The following is a 20,984-nucleotide window of genomic DNA, read 5'->3' as shown; positions in this document are numbered from 1 at the left end:
AGAGAGAGTAGAAATATGAGTAGGGTGCCCTCGAAAAACAGTCTACCCGTGGGAGATGGGTCAGAGATGGGGGAAGAAGGGCCAGGTCTTTAGGTCTGAACTATCTGAGTGCTGTGGGATGTGGAGGATAACAGGATCCCCTCTTGGAGCTCCATAGTTCTGTCTGGAGACAGCCTTGGAGGGTGGGTCAGGGAGGTGGGCCGTGGAAGTGGGCAGAGAGGAGGAGAAGAGGGCCCGCTGAGAGTCAAGGTGCCTGGTCTGCTCAGGTGTGTGAGAGCCAGAAGGGATGCACACCCCTCTCTCCCCAGCTTAGATGCCAACTTAGATGGTGGTTTGAGTTTGGCCAACTTGGGGATGGGGTACAAGTTGAGGGGTGAGCTGTAGTGGAGCAGTTCTTCCCCATAACCCTGGTCCCAGGGTCTTTAGTAATTTAATAATTTTGACCTTGGATGAGTAACCTGCCCTCACAGTCTCCCTACTAGTTCTTGGGAGGCTCTAGGAAGATTCTCCACATCTGATTCTAGCCTGAGCACTGGCACTTGACTCCCTCCCTCCTCCCCAAAGGAGGCACTGTTACAGCCTGGTGTCCGTACCCTGCCTCTTTGCCAGCCCTCTCCCCTCTCCCCATTGAGGCCACCCTGGGGGTAGGTGGGAGGACAGATGGCCTGGGAAGAGTTTTCAGGAGGTGCCAGGTTGACCCTCTTGCTTCCTCCCCTGCCCGATGGTGTGGGCCGCCGGGACTGAGAACTGGGGAGCCCTTTGCTGCCCACTCCACCCCTGCTGCCTGGCCGCCAGCCTGGCTCCTAGAACTGGGCGGGTACATAGCTGGAGCTCAGCCGTGCGCATCCTGATAAGGAGACTGCTCCTTCCAGGGCTCGAGGGGGAAGAGGGCTGGGGCAGTGGGGCGGGCAGGCAGGCAGACAGACAAGACAGATGGACAGACAGACACACTTGGGGAGAGGAGGCACCTAGCTGGAGAATATAGCAGCATACTCAGCAGGCCAACTGAGGGGCACCCACCAGTTGCCCCAGTACCCACCTGACCCCCACAGGGAGCCCAGGTGGCCAGGAGGCCCCTTTCTGGGCAGTGCTGACTCCTGCTGCTCACAGCAAACCCTGATCCCATCCATCAGCTTGCTCTGGGACCCTGGGGCCAGTCCCCCTCTTTGGACCTCTTTTCACACGGTGTAAAATGAGATGGTGGGCAGAATCCTGGGGTCTGATGGGCAGATTCCAGGCGACCCAGGCCTCCTCCCCTGCCCTCTCCCCCATGCTTGTCTCAGAAAGTGGAGGTCCTCCCTCCTTTCGTGGCTCTGTCCTGCACCTCCGTCCCTGTGGAAGTCAGGCCCCAGCTGCCCTTCCCTCTTGTGTGTCTTTCTGTCCCGGGAAAAGCCAGTTCTCTGAGCTCGGTGCCTATGTGGACGGAAATGTGGAGAAATACTTTAATCACAGTTCTAACCTGTGTTTATACAGCTCCTTTCTCCTGAAAGTATCCATTAACTTTGGAATAAATCTCCTGCTCTTTGCTCCACCACTTTTTTTTTTCTGTAATTATATTCAGTAAATTACTATTATCCAAATTGCGCCAGGGAAAGAGAGCGAGAGCGAACTTCTGAGCGACTGGAGGAGGCCGCCTAGGAAAACACAGGGCTCCCAGGCCAGGACTATAGGAATTAGAATGGGCTAAAAAGTTTTCCTTTTATTTGGCCTGGCATTATCCCTTTGAAATGAGATCAATTTCAAGTTGGGCTTCCAAGCCCCTGCCCCGCCCCTCTGGCGGCCCCTCGGCCTGCCCGCCCTGCTCCTCAGAGCTCCTCCTTGGAGGTGAGGAAGGGGTGATAATGTGCTGTTTGCCTCTTGCTGGCGCCAGCCGGCCGTGCTGTTTATCTGGCTGCCGGGGGAATCTGGGCAATTAGGCTCCGCCGGCCTTAAAGCGCCAGGAGCTCCTTTTTTTGAGGCTCCCATCCCCGGCTTGAGCTTGAGCCTTCAGGTTCTGGGGGTGCAGGGGACTGGTGCTTGGGAGGCCCCCTCCCCACCCACAGCCACCCCTGGGAGGGGGGCAACTGGGAGGCCCCTGGCGTCATGTGGATCCTTTCCTAAGGGAGATGTTGGGCTGCAGAGCAGGGGTGGAAGGCTTTGTCCCAAACTGAAACCTTACCAGGCTCTGGGAGAGGCTGGGAGCTCTTCTGGCTTTAGAATTAGGGTCTAGATCCCAAGAAGGCTAAGTACCCCCTGGGGGCTAACCAGAGGCCCGTCTGGGCTGGGCTGAGCTCAGCACTAACCTTCTGGTACCCTCGGCCCCTGGCTGACTGCTCTTCAACTTCTGAAGGAAGTTGGAGGAGATTCCTGAAGTTGATGCCTGAGGCTGGAGTGTCTGATCTCTCTCTCTCTCTCTCTCTCTCTCTCTCATCCAGTTCTTTCAGAGGGTCCCCAAGGGTTCTAGGCGCTCTCCCCTTCGAGTTTAGAGCATCTAAGTTATTACTGAAAAATTAGTATGACTTTTGGAAGCCCTAAGGTAGCTCCTAAAAGGGGACTGGATGGAGGGCCTGGAGGCAGCCCACACTTGGCCTTCTGACCTTCTGTCTCTCACCTGAGTTAATGACCTGGGGCTTTGATGACCTGGTGATCCCTTTGCCCAGATCGCCCAGATCCCCCAGATCAGTGGGAATGGGAGGCGTGGGAGTGAAGTGAAGATGCCAGTTAAAGGTCCCCCAGGACTGTACACAGCAACATTATTCCTAATAGTCAAAGAATGGAGAAAGTCCAAATGTCCATTAGCTGAGGAATGGCTAACCAGATATGGTATATCCATACAGCAGAGTATCATTCAGCCATAAAAATGTTCCATCGATGCTGTTGCACGTGTGAGCCTGGAAAGCATTGTGCCGAGGGAAAGAAGCCAGACACAAAGGGCCGCATAGTATGTGAACCTATTCGTGGGAATTGTCCAGGATAAGCACATCCATAGGGACTGAAAGTAGGTTTATGGTGGCCTAGGGTTTGGGGTTTGAGGAGATAGGGACTGACGGCTAACGGGACAGGGCTTCTTTGGGATGAGGAAAATGTCCAGTAATTACATGTGGTGTTGGTCTCACAACTCTCAGTATACTGAAAACCCCTGAATTATACACTTTAAGAATTTTTTTTAAAAGTTTTATTTATTTATTTTTTATTTGACAGAGAGAGAGATCACAAGTAGGCAGAGAGGCAGGCAGAGAGAGAGAGGGGGAAGCAGGCTCCCCACTGAGCAGAGACCCCCAATGCGGGGCTTGATCCCAGGACCCTGAGATCATGACCCGAGCCGAAGGCAGTGGTTTAACCCACTGAGCCACCCAGGCGCCCCCTGAATTATACACTTTAAAAGAGTGAACCTCAGTATGTGAATGAGAACTCAGTTGTTTGAGAAAAGGTAATTCAGAATCAGTCCCCACCTGGCCTCCTGCTTTGTTTCAGAGAAATAAAATAATGTCTCCTGCCTTCGGATGTAGCCTTGGACAGGTCCTGTACCTGGCTGGACCTCAGCTGGCCCAACCAGTTAAAAGGAGCAGTTGAGCTGGGTGAACACGTGACATTATAAATCCCTGGGTCTTGGGGTGGAGTTTGTAGGCCTTCCTACTTTTTGCCCAGGATGGAATTTAGCGCTCAGCTCTCAGCCTCTGAAGTTGTTTAGCAGTTCTGTGCAAACCATTTTGTTGGAGCAAACGGGGGCCTGGTCAAGTCCCTCCTAAAAGCTTTGCAGTTCTCACGAGCTGGTGTGAGGGACATTTCTAATTTACAGATTTGCTTTCTGCTTCACTCACATTAGGAGACACCCAGACCGGGAGGGGCCTTGGGTGGCAGGAATCTCGGAGGCAACCTCCTCTATAGCCTTTCTTCCCCTCCACGTTTTGGGTCTCAGATAAACAGATCCTGGGAGAAATGGTGGGGTTGATGACAATGGCTTGACTCCAGCCACCACTGCCCATTGCTGCCAAGTTTCACTCTGGGGGGACAGATCCGGGAGGGCAGTTGTCCAGAGTGCCCCACCGTGTGTGGCCTGAGCCTCAGCCAATCAGATTTTTGCAAAAGGAACCCTAACACAAGAATTACAGGCCTTCCAGTAAGTGAGTAGGGGCGTGGACAGGGCCTGAGACCAGGGATCAGGAGACCTAGCTTCTGGCTGAGGCTTTGGCTCTACTGTCAGTTTGCTGTGTGGCCCTGGGCAGGGGTGGAGGTGGGAGGGGGTCACCTCCTCCTGTCAGGCCTCTGTGATCACTGTATGGGTAGGAGCGCCTGCCTCAATTCTCTTTCCCTGTGGAGCTTTAGGCCTCCTTGCATTTTGCCTCTTGTCCTGAAAGGCTGGTCCTCACTCAGGTCTTGTTTCTAGTCCCTGCACAGCTTGAGGACCCGTGGGTCAAGTAAGTGGCTGCTACTGAAGGCAAATTGTTGCCTTCCTAGAGCCTTGTTGGGGGCTCCTTTGGGTCACCCTTTTCAGCCTCTAGGTCCTCATTCTCCGCACCTGTGTCTGCAGAGGCCCCAACTTCTCCATTATCCTGATTACCATTGTCTTTGTCTGCACATCATGTTGACCAAGCACTTTGGGTGCACGTGATGGCTTGATGCCTGGGGTGAACGAGTATAATACGGGGGTGCCTCTTGTTTCCTGTGTCCTTGGGATGTAGAGTCGAGTCAGGGCCTAGGTCCAGATTCCAGTTTCATCATGATTGGCTGGAGGGGACCCTGGGCAAGTCCGTCTTCTCATCTGTAAAATGGGAATGACAACGGCCATCTTAATTTATTTTTGAGAAAAACGAGTAGGCACCCAGAGTGTGATTAACCACACTGTACCTAAGATCCAAAAGAATGATATTACTTACAATAAATGAAGTTGAAAATGCCTGGCATGGAGAAAGACACAGGGTGGGCATTCAGCAAATGTTTGCCTCGGTCCCAGTGGCGCTTCCATGATTCACTTTTCCTTCTCCTAAACTCTGGTCCACAAAAGAGTCCCTGTTTCTAGACCTCAGAGCCTTGACTTTGTTGAAGTAATTTCAGGATGGAAAAGCTGGGTGGGGAAGAAGGGAAGCTGCACTGGGTGTACGGAGCAAACCAAATGCTCCTACAACTAATTGTGCCTTATTATAATTGCGAAAAACACTTATTACCCCTTGTGTCATTACTGATACCTGCCTAATAATAGTTATTACTGCTTTACTACCACTGAGAGTTTGTTTTAGTTTGCGATTTGATGGTGTTTAGTTTCATTTAGGGAAAATGAAGGGTCATTTCATTCATGCAAATTGTTACTTAGTTTAGCAAATTGTTACTTCCCCTAAAGCAAGAGGCTAAGGAATTCTTCTGAAGACAAAATATATGTTTTTAAGGAGGAGTATTTTAGGCAAATGAAAGGAGACCAAAAGAAAAGTACCATAGACAATAAGGAATCACAGAGGGTCTGAGCTGGGAGGCCACGGAGAGCTTGGGGTCCGCCCCTTCTCTTTACAAAGGGGGAGATTGAGGCCGAGAGCTAGCTGGAAGTGACTGACTTAAGGTCTCCCATCTGGGGAGCTGGGTTTCCTTCCTGGCTTCTAGCCTGTCTTGCCCTTCTGTCTGCCCCAAAGAATGTCAGTTGTAATGCAGCTTATTTGGGAAGGAGTTTCTGTGTCTCTCATGCTCAGTTCTGATTAGAGTTGCCAAATTTAGCAATAAAAGGACAGAATGCCTAGCTGAATTTGAATTTCTGATAAAAAAAAAAAAAGAACCCACAACAAAACACAGCACATAATTTTTCAGCATATGTATGCCCCTAATAGTGCAAGGGACATACGTATACTAAAGATGATGCCGCATATATCCCGTGTTTTCTTAGGCAACCCCAGCTCTGACTTTCCCTGCACCCATGTGTCACGTGTTATCATGACAGCAGTGTTTGTACAGGTACTTTTCCAGAAGACCAAGAGCTGTTTTACATATATTATCTGTGTTTGCCCTCCTAGTGAACCTGGCAGGTCTTTATGATTATTAACCCTATTTTAGAGCTGAGGAGACAGGCTCCCAGAGGTGAAGGAACTTGCTTGAGGTCATACAGCCAAAGGGGCCAAAGGGAGCCAATGAGGGCTTGAATCTGGGTCTGTACCCCAAGCCTACAAGCCTCACCTGTTGAGCAAGAGACGTGCTGGGAGATGAGAGTTTCCTGGGGGCTAGGTTGAGTATTTGAGGACACCAATAATCAAAAGCAGGTCAAACCCCCACGTGTGACCTCCCCTGCCCCAGCCTTGACGTGTTGTGTCTCCTGTCTTCCAGAATCACCACCACCCCCCTATTCTCGGCTGTCTCCCCACGACGAGTACAAGCCACTGGGTAAGTGTGCTCCTTCCCACCCAGCTCCCTTCCAGTCTGGGGGCGCCCAGCCTCAGTGCGAAAGGGCTGGAGGGGAGGGCTGGGAAAGCAGGCCTGGCTGCCTTTGCGAGGGGACGATGGGATGAAGTTTTTACAAACACACCTACAGTTGGGCCAGAGGAGACTCCGGGTCTATAGCGGACTATTTACATCTCGAAATTCCTCCGCTCATCATTAACCTCTCTGTGACCTTTAAACATGGGCCTGTGGGAGATGAATGGGTTTTGGCTTAAGTACCTCACTGGAGATGGGTTGGGTTTTCTTCCTTTTCCTCTCCCTCCTCCCCCAGCCCTTGGTTGCTCTCCTTTGAGCCTGTGGTAATTAGCACTATGACAGATAGGAGAGCAGGAAGTCACCTGAAGGGGAGTGGCGTGCCCCCCCCCCCCAAGCCCGCTCCTGGTTAAGCCAAGAAGTTCTCCTGGGCAGAAACAAGAGTTGGACCGTGGAGAAACCTGTGTGCAGTCCTGTCCGTGTGCTCAGTGGAGACGGTTATCCATCCTTTTAGGCGGATCCCATTCGGAGGCAGAATGGGTTTTCTGGAAAACCTTGGGGCTAGATGGGCAGCTCAGATCCTGGAGTAGAGGCATGTGGTTTTGAAAGCAGCAATGGCTTGTTTTCTGGCCCTGCTGTACCCTCCCCGGAGGATCCCAGGGGTGGGGCCCATGAGTTTGGCTTTACCAGTATCAGGAGAGGGACTCTGTGACCCAGGCCGTTCTCATGGGATTCAGGCTCTCGAAGTCATACATTCCACCAAGTGACCACAAGAAGTGGGTTTTGTTTTGTTTTGGGTAAAGACCTCTTCCCAGTAGCCTGTGTCAGCATCGTCTGGGAGGTCACTTCGAAGTGTCCCAGACTCTCAGGCATCCGGGCCAGTTTGCTTTCCAGGCCTCCCTGGAAAGTCAGAGGTGCCCACCAGGTCCGTTCAGGAGTTTGACCTCTTCTGTCGAGAGGGACAGAGGCTATCCCATGACGGTGTGTGAGTCAGTGGTTTAATGATGGCAGCTTCCTCATTGTTTCTCTCCACGTCTGGTCATCCCATGGAGGGAGGAGCTTTATTTAGTTCTCCAGGGACCTGAAGAGGTCATCTGGTGGGACCCTGTCACTTCGCAGATGAGGAATCTGGCTGAGGGATGGAGAGGGCCCCCCAGCTAATGAGCAGCAGGGCTGAGGCGGAAACCCACTAGCAGCCCCCTGTTTGGGTTTGGCCGTTCCCCATCCCTCCCTCATGGGCCTGTCTCAGCATTTCCCAAGTGAACATAATTGCACTAGTCCCTTAGAAGATCCCTAGTTCCATTAGAGGAAGGAAAAAAAAAAAACCACCCAAATGTTCTCAGTAAATGTAGCCTCTCTGTTTGAAAGTCAAGGATCATTGCCCTGAGGAATTGCGGGTCAGCCTGTGATAAAGCAGCAGAAATAAGGACAGTGCCTGGCCCTGCCGAGCAGCCATTTGGAAATCAACAGGTGTCTCGGTTATTTTACAAATGAGACAACTGAGGCCTAGAAAGAGGAAGTGACACTCGGTGGTAGTCACACAGCTCAGGAGTCTGCAGACTGTGGCCCGCCATCTGTTTTTGTATGGCTCATGAGCTAAGGATGGTTTGCACTTTTTTAGATGCTTAAAAAAAGTCAAAAGAATACTATTTCCTTGTGTGTGAAGATGATAGGAAATTCAAAGTCTAGCATCCGTACTAATAGGCCTGTGGGAACATGGCCGTGTTCCCCTGTTCCCACATCGTTTCTGGCTGCTTCTGACCACACGGTTGAGTCGCTGAAACAGAGATCCTGTGGCTCGCAAGGCTGAAAGTTCTATTTACGATGGGGGTCCTTTGCAGAAAAAGTTGATGAGCCCTGATTTTTACGACTGGTGATGGAGGTGGGACTCAAACCTGTGCCCCCAGCTTCTAGGCAGGGTCTCTCCGTGGTGCTTGTGCCGTGATCAAGGTCGGAAGTGTTCTTCAAGGTCATAAGAAGCAGTAAACGGGAGGCTTTGGAAGAATGCACACAATAGGGCCGTCCCACTTCTGGGACCCTCACTCACAAAACTGGCCACGTGGGCTTTCTAGCGGCTCCCTTGGAAGTAAGGTTCAGCCCTTCAGACAGGAAGAGGCAGCAGGACTCAGGGTGCTAGGGCACCTGGGTGGCTCAGTGGATTAAGCCGCTGCCTTCAGCTCAGGTCATGATCCCAGGGTTCTGGGATCAAGCCCCGAATTGGGGTCTCTGCTCTGTGGGAAGCCTGCTTCCTCCTCTCTTTCTGCCTGCCTCTCGCCAACTTCTGATCTCTGTCTGTCAAATAAATAAATAAAATAAATTAAAAAAAAAAAAAAAGACTCAGGGTGCTGAACACTTTGGGACCGTTAGCTATGAAAAGCAAAACCCTCTTTAAGAAGCTCCCACTTGGGCATTGTGGGTATTATTTTTATTTTAAAGAGGTTTTCCATCTGTCCTATTTCCCTCCTAACACGTTTTACTAGCAGATAACTTTCTCGTGCCCTGATAAACAGTCTGAGCTATTTTTTTGTATTATTTTCTTTCCCTTGCATTGTTGCTTTTTCATAAACAAAAAGTCAGTTCACTTCTAAGCCTCTGTGATCACGTGAGACAAAAAAAACAAAAAAAACCCCAAAGAAACAAACAAACAAAAAACCTACCCCAAATAAAACCCAGAACACCCTCAGCATCTGGCAAGTGGGGATACAAACAAAAAAAAACACCAAAAACAAAACAAAAACCCCAATTGGTTAATGTTTCATCTTCCCGTTCCTCAAACCTTGTGGTAAAAGGAGAAAAAAGAAAAAAGTCCTACAGGATTGAATGGAATTCTAGCTCGCCAGGGCCTTGGCTAACGGTTTCTGTGCCAGGAATCTCCAGCTTGGAGTGGTTCTCCTGAGCCAGGTGGGACCAGCTGAGCCAGACCTGGGTCGAGCTGGGTAAGAAGGTGACGAGCTGTCAGCCTTCCAGAACATGCCTTATGACTCCTTCACACGGGCAACACCTCATGGCTGGGAACAGAGGAAAAATGTTGCGAGTCTGCCTGCCCAAAAAGGCATGGGCTTGTCTGGGTAGCAGCTCAGTATTCCAGAGAAAATGTGCAAAAGATTTTCCTTTCCCCATCTCACTCACTGCACAGACAGGGGAAAACAAATAACACAAGCCATATGAAGTACTTGAAATTACTTTAAAAAAAAAAAAAAAAAAAAAGGCAAAAAACCAGTCCAGGCATTGCAAGTTGCTCTGTGAGCAGGTCTGGATGTTAAGAAGTGGAGGAGGGAAGAGGGAAAAAAAAGTTAATCTGGGAGCAAATGCTTGAGCCGTTAATTAGAGGGGTACAAGTGGGGCAGAGTGAGGGTGGCTGGTAACTTGTTAAAACAGAGCTTCCCCAGCTCCAGCGAGGAAGGAAGGAAGGAAGGAAGGAAGCAAGAAGGAACAACTTTAAGAATTTTAATGGTGGTAATTAAGTGCAGCAACTATGAATTGTTTAGGGGCTTAATTTAACCTTACCCACGGAGGCTCCAAGTTGATACTTGCTTAGTCCCCTGAACTTGGGTTATTTCTGTGGTCAGAGTAGTTGAGACTTTTCAGGTGCCAAGGCTATAAGAGTCAGCATTTTCCAGAGGAGTTCCAGGGCTGGCTGGCCTGGTCTCGTGTGATCATGGGACGAGGTTACAGAGTGGCATCAGAAAGCTGGGAGGGACACAGTGCCCTTTGCAAGCACTTACGTGTGAACACGCATGCATGTGCACTTGCCCACATACACGCGCGCGCGCGGGCACAGAAGAAAAGAGAGGACTGCCCCCACAGCCAACTAAGTTGTCTTTCTCTTTCCTCCGTAGATCTATCTGATTCCACATTGTCTTACACTGAAACGGAGGCCACCAACTCCCTCATCACCGCCCCGGGTGAATTCTCAGGTTGGCATTTCTGTCCTTGCACGGTGCTGTTGTGTTGAACTTCACGGAAGGGGACAGGTTGGGGGGGAGTTTGATGGAGACCTTTATGATTTCTTCCCTCCTTTTCTTTTCCCCTGTTCTCCACCTCTTGGATAGGAAGGCTCAACGGTCTTCGTCGCCAGCATCCATGGGGTTAAGAACCATCTGTATGAATGAGATCTAAAGATGGTCACTTTGAAAGTGCCTTTTGGGCCACACGCTCACCAGTTGTCTCCACCTTGTCTCTCGTGGGACTGGTGAAAGCCTAGCCCGGCTCTCCATCCCTCAGTTTAGCAGGGAGAAGCCTCTTTTCCCAGCTGCTGAGAGGCTACAAAATGCATGTATGTGTATACATTTATCTTTGTGGCTTTCTTCTCCTGTCTGCCCTCTGGGGAAGGACTGACGGGGAGGGTCAAGAGAAGGGGGAATGGAGTGTGGGTGGAACTAGCTTCCGGGGAGGGTCTGGCAAGCGAGGAGTTGGCCAAAGGCTGGTGGTATCCATGTCTCTCTCTGAGCAGTGGATGCTGGGCTAGGAAGCAGAGAGAACCCCAGTTTGGAGTTCCCCAGGCCCCTGCAATGAAGAGTTGGCCACAGGGATCCTCTCGTTCCTGGGAGTAGCTAAACCAGGCTTGCCTTAAGAAATGAGAGGCTGGCGGTGACCTGGGGTCATCGCGGGGCCAGGAGGGACTCTGGTGCCGAGGTCTGTGGGACCCTTTGGGAGCATGGTGGATGGGTGTCCTGGAAAGACAGCTGGGGCTTGTGGCATGGGTGTGCACTGTGTGGCGTGACAGCCACTGGGTCCTAAGTGGACATGGCTGGCTGTCTGGGTGAGCACTTCTGTTTGTGTGCGTCCAAGCTGTCCTTCCCCTGCTCCATGCCCGTGGCAATAGCAGTGACCATAGCTGTCGATGGAGTGTTTCCTTTTGGCCATGTTGTCTGCTCTGGCATTGTACGTGCATCATCTCAGAATAGCAGTAAAGTACTCGCTCTGGGTCACATAGTAGCAGAGCCATTTGCCACCATGCTACTGTGTTCCTGACTGCTGTCCCGTCCCCCTTTTCTGCAAGGGCTGAATGTACCTCCAAAGCCTGCATTCCCCATATGAAGTTCTGGCTGTCATTCTTGCCATCCCCTCCCCATGACTCTAAGAGGGACGCGATGCTGGCTGCCTGTGGCTGCCTGGCCATTACCCAGGTCCTAGCCCTTCCGCATTCATTCTGTATTCCATCACAACCGTGGGAGATCCCACGAGGGTGCCCGTTTCTGTGATAGGAAAACAAGAAGCTAGAGCAGGAAGTGACTTGCCAGGGTCCCGTAGTGGGGCTCATGGCTCAGGTACTGGTGTCCCAGTCTTCAGGGTCCCCCTTACCTTCTGGTCTTTGGTGGTCCAGACTGGTTGGGAGTTTCTTCTATGCCTGTGGGCCCCTACTTGGTGATAACGCCTGAAAGACCTTATCAGATGAGCACAAGAAGTTAATACTTTAATCCATTCTTTTTCTTCTGTGCGTACATGGATGAAAGCCACATATAATTTTAAAGCAAGAGGCTTAACAGTGTTTCTGAATGCCTGATTCTGTGCCCCTGCCAGCCCTCAGAACGTATTTAATTTAGGTGAGTACATTGGCATGGGTCGTCTAATGGATGAGCAGTGTTTCGACATTCTCTGCTCCCCCTCCCCCTGTTAATGGTGGAAACTCCCATTTGCAGAAATGCTTCAGAGGGCCCTGGTTTGGGTCTGTTTACGGATATAGTCTCTTTGGATCTCTCTCTGCCCTCCCAGAGTGGCCTGGGTGTGTGGCTCAGGCAGGATCGGAGCAGACCCCAGAGTCCCTGCTAGAACCAGGAGAGAGCACCCTCTGGAGGGACATGTCCGGAGACCCTGGGGGCTGTTAGGTTTGGCCCCGGGGCCCAGAGTCTGGGATTACCACCCAGTCATCCCCGAGTGGTGTGTGGTACAGCCAGTGAGCAGACACCCCTGGTGCTCTTTCCTGTGGGTGAGGCCCGCATGAAAATCTGGCATCCAGTGGAATTCTGAGGAACTGGGGAGGAGTTTGGGGTTTCCGGAGTGGGGGTGGAGGGATCGAGTGGGGTCTGCTGGGCTTTGGTCTGAGTTCGAGGTTGTCTCAGGAGGTGAGTGGAGCGTTCCCCATGTAGTCCCCCAGGCACCTTCTGGGGACGTCATGCATCTCCTCCCACTCTAGGGGCTCTGGGGGCTCGCTGGCCAGCTTTTCCAGCTTCCTTGAGCTGTGGGATTCAGAGGACCGGTGGGTCGGCACTGCCCTCGCCTCCTGGGAGCTCCTAGGCTCGGGGCTGTGGTAGCTGTCATCCTGGAGGACAGGCTCCGGGAGGGAGGCCCAGCAGGGTGATGGGAAGCCCTGGAGAGGTGACAGGTCTCCTCCCTGGATGGAGGCAGGATTCATCTGGCTGAGGTGGAATGCGGGGCTTGCCCAAGGGCAGGACGGGAGGTGAGGTCAGAAAGCTGAAGGGCAGACTGTGTTGGGCCAGGCCAGGATGTTTGATGTTCAAGGACAGATAACGCCCCTGCTGACAACAGTTGACACTTACTGACACTCCCTGCTTAGCTCTTTGCTAAGAGCTGGTCATTCTCCACCTCCTGGACTCCTTACCGCACCCCAGGGAGACGGGTGTGAGTCCCCCTGTCTTCCAGGGAAACTGAGGCTCTCTGCTGGGCCAGCTGCCCAAATTCCTGAATTGTAAGTGGCAGGCTCCAGCTGGGATCCTGAGCGGTGTGACTGCCCAGCCCTCCTGCCTGAGGGTCCTGCCTGGCATTCCAGCTAGGGCTCCCAGCCCCCTCCGGGAGACACACCCTGGTGGGGGATGGGGCAAGGGAGAAGGATCGAAAGAATCTGGGGACAGCCTGGCCCTGTTTAGGAACTGGGGATGGGGTGCAGGGATGGTGAGAGGCCTAGAGCTCAGCACCCATCCTTGCCACCACGCAGGAGGGTGCAGACTACCCTGAGACCACGCCGGCCGGCTGCCCCGGCCCCTTCTGACTCCCTGAGTCCCCAAGAGCCCCGCCCCTCTCTGGAGCAGAGTGTCTGTAGCCCCGGGACGGAGCCCACTCCTGTTTGCCTTGCACTATTTTTATCCAGCTCCAAAGTCTCCGCTTCACTTTCCTGTACTGTTGTTGAGGCCACGTCGGGGATGGTGGGCATTTTGAGGTGCTGTCATTGCCAGGGCAGGCAAGGACACGTGGGTGGCAGGGTAGGAGAGGGTCTGGTTACCGCTCTCTGCAGAGTGGTGGACAGGACACTCGTCCGACCTGTTAAGGATCTCCTCGGTTCATGATTCCTGCTGAATGGAAGCCGGAAGCTGGGAAGGGACAGATGATTCTACCAAGATTGCTCCGTGAAGGGTAGAACCCAGGGCTTCTATGAGATTGAAAGACTCTGACGCCCAGAGTCTCAAAAACCTAGAAGTCCCCCTTTTGGGGTGCCTTCAGAAGCTCAACACTCTGGATTCCTGGCCTAACTCAGGGCCTGGGATGCTGCCCTTGACTAGCTAAAGTCTCCCCTCAGGCTGTCCTTATGAGCCCTCCCTGTGGCAATACCTCTGTCTTTCTCCTTCTGTTTTTTGGGTTTCAGTCTAGTTTGGGGAGGACAATGGGGTTAGCTGGTTAAATTCATACTAAGGTGTGAGTGGCTGGGAGACAGCCCTTCTTGGCAGTATGAAGGTAGACTAGGCCATAATTCAAGGAATTGCGGGAGGAAGGGCCAGCCGCATAGACATGGCCATTCTGAGGAGGGTTGAGGAAGGGGATTAGGGTTCTCTCGGCTCTCGGGGGCTCTAGGCTAGAACAGGATGTGCACTGCACAAGGAGCATTAGGCCCTTTGAGGAGCAGCCAGATGAGGCCCTGTGCTGGGTGCTGAGTGAGCATTGGGCTGTTGAATGAGAGCCTGAGGTGCTGTGTTGCTTTGAAAGCCAGACTTGCTTCATCTGGGGGCTGCAGCGCTGGGCTGGCGTCTTCAGGAACTGGTGACTCCTCTCTGGTATCCTAGTGCCTAATGAATAACTGTTTGACGGCTTTATTAAGCACCCACTGTGTGCAAGGTGCGTTGTCAGCTGCCAGTCATCGGGACTGAGCTGTCCCTTTCACTGACCTTGGACGTGTTTGCTGGTCTCTCAGTTGTCAGAGCATGCTGTTTCTTTAGAGCTGCGCCAGTGAGGGTGAGCCCCTCATTTTTAGGGGGAAGAGTCCATCAAAGGAAGGGAGCTGCGGAGGATCACGTGGTTGGGAGCTCAGCTGCACGTGAGTGTCTTTCCTCTACCAACCAGACTTAAGCTTCTCGAGGGCACAGTCCATTCTCCAGGATTCTTACATTCTGTACACGGGCAGAGTTGGGGAACAGAGGCTCAGAGAGATTAGGAGAGCAGCTCAAACGCCTGCCTCCTTTCACCTCTGTGGTTTCTGAAGAGGAACCCTTTGGGGTTGGTGCTATCTGGTGTTCATTGTCAGTGTCTACAGAAGCATGGAGAGGAGCATTGGTGGGCAGCACTGTTTCCTGCTGCTTCCTCCTTCTAGGACCCAAGTTGCTCTCCTCGGATGCTCCCGTCTCACAGACCCTAGAGCTCCCTGTTCTTCAAGTTCAGTTCATTCAGCGGTGTTGAGGCTCTTCAGCAAAATCAGCTGAAGGGTGTGGGCTGCGCACCACGAGGCCCTGAGTTCAAGTCCCAGCCGTGCCCTTTCCTGGCTGTGGGACTTTGGGGCAGGCACTTAACCACCATGAGATGGTGCCTGTGAATCAGCCACAGCTTGGCACATAACATGTGGTGGATGTGGGCGCGACGACGTGGCAGCCGCTGTGCTTACAGCTGGGAGCTCAGAGACATACAAAGTACATGATCTCTAACTTTGTGTGAAGACACAGTGATAATGAGAAGTAGTAGAAGACGCAGTCTAGAGGAAGAGATTAATTAATGATTGACTCTTGGTGTGGTGTGGAGGCAGCCCAAGAAGACTTCCTGGAAGCAGTGATATGCCAGTTGGGTTTTATGGGATAAATAGGAGCTTATAGAAGAGACAAGGTTTGGGGCTGGGTTGATGTGTTCCAGGTAGAAGAAATAGCAGGTGCCAGGGTCTGGAGGTGTGAAAACAGCCGAAGGCTGAGAAAAGCAAAGGAATTTAGGAGGTTAAAAAGCAAAGCACCAGGTGTTGGTGGGAGTTGAGGCAAGGGGAGGCCAGGGCCTGGGTAATTTTTTTTAAAAAACTTTATTATACCATAGAGTGTACAGTATGTGTCCAGCTCAGTTTTTACAAACTGATCCCACCTGGTGACAGAGTCCGGATAATGTCACTGTCACATGACAGTGCTCAGGACCTGTAGATCTGGGGTGCTAAGCTCATGGTTTAGGAGGGAGGGCGGGGAGTGGGGGAGTTTTCGCTGCAAGGGGGTTTCACTTGGTTTTGGAGAGCGGGAAAGAAGTCTTATTCTGGGGTTCAAGGCAGATGGTAGCCTGGCACAATTAGGCTTGAACCCAGATGCGTCCCCATGGACTCAGAGCTGGCTTTTGGGTATGGCCCATACTTGCTCTGCCTACCTACCAAGTCAGGTTCCGGCCTGGAGGTGGTGGGCCAGGACTGACGCTGGGCTCCCGGGTCAGGACCAGGTTGCCATGTCCAATTCAGAAATAGGCCCAGACTCCTTGCCCTCTCTCAGGGCAGGGGAGTGGCGAGAAGGACCATTCACCTCTGGTTCCAACATGGCCAGCATTTGGAACTTGCACCAAGCCTCTCCTGTGTGTTTTGGGTTTTTTTACGTTTTGACAGAAAGGGAGGGAAAAATGCCTCTCCTTAAAAACTCCAGGGCAGGGGAACCTGGGTGGCTCAGTGGGTTAAGCCTTTGCCTTCAGCTCGGGTCATGATCTCAGGGTCCTGGGATCAAGCCCCGCATCGGGTTCTCTGCTCAGCGGGGAGCCTGCTTCCTCTCTCTCTGCCTGCTTGTGATCTCTCTCTCTCTTTCTCTTAAAAAAAAAAAAAAAAAAATTCCAGGGCAGGTCACCCAAAGACCCATTCTTCCCAGGCTGGTTGTTTGAGGCTGGAGAGGTGGCAGGGGTGAAGAGCAGCAGAGACAAAGGTGATTCTAGCAGTCCCAGGGGACCAGGCAGTTGTGGGGCAGGTGGGGGGAGGGGGTCTGGCCAACCTGGTTTGCCAGGAAGCAGGGTTGGATGGCGAGCAGCATGCTGGAGTGGCTTCCAGGCTTGGCTTGGAGATTTCCCCAGGGACGTGACTTCAGGCAAGCACCTCTCCTCCTTGGTCTCAGTTTGCTCAGCTGTATATTGGGCCACTGATCTCAAGGGGCTCCTTGATAATGCTGTGTTCCAGGGAGGGTACCAGTTCCTGGGCCTCGGGGTTATGCTGGGAGCTGGGGCTTCTAGCCTGCCGTATCCGAGCTTCCCCTCATTGTCCCAAAGCAAAAACCACACCTGGGACAGGGCCATGCAGGGGGAGGGGCTTCGTGTCCTGCACCCCACCCCCACCCCCAGAGCAGTAAAGCTTGGGGACTGGAGTAGGGGTACACTTGACTGATGAAGAATCCAAGGCCCAGAGGGGGCAACTGACATGCCTGAGATCACATAGCCTTATACCCTCTGGGGTCCCTGACAGAGGAACTTAGGGCTGGTGTGTTTCCTGATGGTTGGCTTTGAGATAAGGAGTCAATGTTTTGATCATTTATTAAGAACCTACTGCATGCCAGTGGCAGGTGATATAAAGTGAAGAAAGCCCATACCTTCCCTTTTAACAGCTAATGATCTAGCAGGAAAGGTAGGCAGCAAGCCAAGACTGGTGAATGATTGCTTGTGCCAAGTGCTGTGGAGATAGGGGCAAGACTCAGCACCAGCACAGAAGCAGGAGCAGGGGATGCTTGCTGTTGGGATGGGAATGGGATGTTCAGGGAGAACATCAAGGAGAAAGTGATTCTGGGTTGGGTTTTGTAGGATGCCTAGGAGTTCATCAAGAAGACAGCAGGGTAGAGAGATAGCCTGTCGGATAGAAGGAACAGCTTGTGCAAAAGCAGAGAGATGTGCAGTAGCCCTGTGTTCTGAATCGGTTTGTGGCTAGAAGGTTAATATTTGAGAGATGGGGGAACGGGGAAAGATGAATCCAGAGAGATTGTCCTGAATCCACCATTTGGGTGACCTGCCCTGGAGTTTTTAAGGAGAGAAGGCTTTTTTCCCTCCCTTTGGTTGGTCAGAACTTAAAAAAACACACAGGAGAAGCTTGATGCAAGTTCCAAATGCTGGAGGAATGGACTGGAATAGAGAGACTGTGGTCACTGGGGCCAGAGAAACTCCCGGATATACTTGGCTCTGGACCTTGTCTGGCATCCAGCACAGGACTTAGCCCATAGACAGAGATCACTATAGAATAAATGAACGAAAGAGTAAATTACCTTTTTTTTTTTTTTTTTTTTTGCCTGGGACAAAGGGATCCAGAGTGAGAGAGAACACATAAGATGATGACACTTATTTGAGAATCACAGTTAATGCAGAGCTCTGTGCCAGGCTCTCTCCAAGTGCCATGCCTTTATTCATTCATGGAATCCTCCCAACCACTCTGTGAGGTCGCTCCTTTTAGTAGCCAAATTAAAGGAGAAGTAACTGAGGCTCAGAGAGGGGGAATAACGTACCCAAGGTCATCCCACTAGAAAACGGTAGAAGTGGGATCAGAACTCAGGCTGTCTGGCCGCTGTGGGATCCCCCGTGTCTGGCACGGTGCCCTCTCTGCTCTCCCCGGAACCATGCAGGACCGACACGGTTCCTGCTCCCTGTGGCACATCTGTTCCCCCCGGGAACCTGAGATCTGGCATGAACAACTCTCACCAGGTCCCAGAGCAGCTCTGCTCATCAGACGGTTGCTGGCTGAACACACCAATGACCAGTGGCATGCAGGTGGGGGTAGGGAGCAGGTGTCCGAGAGGGGGCTGTTGCGGTGAGGGTGGGGCCTGTTCCTGTCCCGGGTGGTTGGCTTGAGCTAGAGGCAGCCAGCGCCTACCCCTCACTCCACCTCCGGCAGCCTGTATCTCTGGGAGAACCAGCAGGTTTTTGGAGGAGACCTGAAATTCCAGAAAATGCACTTGGTTGCATCTAGCCTAATCACAATCATCTGTCTGCCAGGCTCTGTGGCTCGGCCTCCTCCTGTGCCCCCTGGCACGCTCTCCCCGGGCGTCTGTAACAATCGGGAGCCGCGCTCGAAAGTTTCCTTGTCAGGGTAGAGTGGCTGTTGCCAAGAGCCTTCTTTGATGCAGAAAATATATCCTGAAGGTACTTTGTCAGATGTTTTTCTATTAAACATTCTCCCTCCATGGCCCTTGGCTGCCAAGGGAAGCAGAGATGCATCGCTTTCCCAGCTGCCCTTTGTGGAAAGAATTCCTGGTGTTTTATGGGCCCTTTCCCCACACCACCCCTGTCAGGGCCTGGCACCCTCAGCTGGAGAGGGGAAGGCCTTGCGGGTGGCACCCCTGCAAAGCAGGGGCTGCCCTGGCCCGAGGGAGCGACGCTACCCTCACCCGGTGGTAGAAGCTTCTGGGTTTGGAAAAACAGAGGTCTCATGTCTGGAGCAGACATCAAAGCCACTGCCCCAGACTGCAAGGTGAACCATTGCCAGGACTTCAACTGATCTTTAAAAGGAGAGGTAGGAGCTCAGAGATAGGAGCCTGGAAACCATTTCAGTCTCTCGGAGTCGTCCAGAGTTGTGCCCACACAGGACAGAGCTGGGAGCCACTGGGCTGGTGGGCCTTCTGTGTGAGGTGGGGGGAGAAGGTGGGGAGGTGGGCTCCTGCACACAGCCGGGAATGGGGGTGATGGGTAACTGTGGGCAGCAGGGAGTGTCAGGAGCGAGGCAGGGGCCGAGTACACCTGTTCTCCCTCTGGCTCTGGCCTCTTGGGCTGAACGGGCTGAAATGGGGGCACTCAGAGGCACCCCTGTAGACAGGCTGTCCGCAGCAGCCCATCAGGATGTATGTATCCCAGCGAGTCCCAGACTGTGTCTTTCCCCACCCCTCCGCCTGTCTCTACTCACCTTCTTCGGTCCTCTGGTCTGCCGCCATCCAGTGCGGAGGCGAGAGGCTCCCGGGTCGCCGCGTGGGGTCCCAGCCTTACACTCAGTGGCTGTGTGGGCTTCTGCAAAGCTCAGATCAGCTCTGGGCCTTAGGCTCTGCCCTGCTGGGCCGAGGGATGGGGAGGGTCACTCCAACTCACCCCCAGGAGGAGAGGGGGCGCTTTACAAAACACAGACTCCAGGCCGCTCTCAGGGGGCAGAGGTTGGGAGTGAGGTTTGAGAGTCAGGGCCTGGGTCTTCTCTACCTCATGCCCAGCTCAGGGCCTGGTATGTAGTAGATACTGGGATTGTGTCTGTGATTTACAGAAACCCCCCTGCCCCCCACCCCAGAGGGTTTAAAACAGAGCAGATTTCATGGGAATGCCTGTGGCTTCTCCACACCCCTAGACTCTCTTATGTTGTCTGTCTCGGACTCAAGGAAACCCTGATTTGGGTTGGGGGAGTCCTGCCTCTGGGGCACTTACTGCTCTTAGACCTGAGAGAGGAGCTGAGGATGGCAGAGAGGGCCCAGTGCCTCCTACCAGGCTGCCCAGCTCTTGTCTTAGCTGCCTGCCCTGTTCCGCACAGGGCAAAGGCTGGAGAGAGCCCCAGGGGTTTCCTCTTGAGTTTAATAGTAGTGCCGTACCTGGCTTGGGGGGCCAGGAAACCCAGCTCCCGGTCCTGGCTCTGTCCCTCATCTCTAGGTGGTCTCAGGCTGCTTCTGTTTGGCTTCTCCATCTGTAAAATGAGTCCATTGGTCTGACTCATTGGTTCTCAATCCTCTTTGCACATTAGAGTGCCCTAAAGAGTTTCTAAAAGGCTCAGACCCATTCTGGAGTGGTTGTGGAGAGACCTACCATCAGGATTTAAAAAAACATTCCTCAGGTGACTCTGATATGCTGCCAGAGCTAAGAACCCAGGTCCAGAGGGACTTAGAGCGTCCAGCCTGTTCCATAGCTGGGCCCCCAGCCTGTACTCCATCACTTCTGGGGATGGGTGCTTAAGGCGTCTTAAAACAGGTGGTATAACTCCCAGTTTTCGAGTAAGAAAACTGAGTGTGGGAGGTGGTGAAAATGATTTGCTCCAAGTCAGTCAGCTAGAGGCGAGCAGATGTCTGACGAGCTCCTCCTCCACGAGGCGGGTGTAACTTCCAGCTTCTGCAGTAAGGCGCCTTCTCCAGCGGCTGGAGGCAGCCCCACCTGAGCCCTACCCTCAATGCCGGGAAGCCTCCCTTGGTGTGAGTAAAAAGGAACACGTTCCACTCAGCTCTGCCCAGGCCTGCTTCTGGACCTGGAGGTCAGGTGTGGAGTCAGGTGTATGGGTGATGGGCTACTCGGGGACCCTGCTGGGCGGGGGTGGAAAGCCCAGCCTTGGGGGCCAGACTGCTGTGTACATCACTTAGCCTCCCTTTTGCAGCCTTACTCCACTTCTCACAAGCAGGCCTGGCAACACCTCACAGACCCCACGGAGGCCCCCTATGTAGGGTGTCTGGTGCGCATTTGATTTTCTGTAAATGGTCATGAGGTGACTTGGTAACCGAGTCTCAGCATGCAGGATAGGATTGCATGAAGGACAAGGTCCCCAAGGTAGCGCCTTCTCAGGAAACTTAGAATCTAATTGG

At 52.8% G+C, this 20,984-nt stretch overlaps 1 protein-coding gene across 2 annotated transcripts in view; it reads left to right on the top strand.

Moving 5' to 3' along the window:
- The window catches only part of SMAD6 (SMAD family member 6), a 75,014-nt gene that overhangs the window by 3,424 nt on the left and 50,606 nt on the right, over window positions 1-20,984 (top strand). The window contains exons 2-3 of one of the 2 annotated variants that reach the window (XM_082737117.1): window positions 6,283-6,339; window positions 10,209-10,286. In XM_082737117.1, the coding sequence (XP_082593243.1) occupies window positions 6,283-6,339; window positions 10,209-10,286 (135 nt within the window). The remainder of the gene's footprint in view (window positions 1-6,282; window positions 6,340-10,208; window positions 10,287-20,984) is intronic. The other variant, XM_082737118.1, reaches the window with a different exon arrangement.

Source organism: Mustela nivalis, assembly GCF_964662115.1.
Source record: "Mustela nivalis genome assembly, chromosome: 6".
In the NCBI taxonomy this organism is placed as follows: Eukaryota; Metazoa; Chordata; class Mammalia; order Carnivora; family Mustelidae; genus Mustela; species Mustela nivalis.
This window is presented reverse-complemented; position numbering and strand designations above follow the sequence as displayed.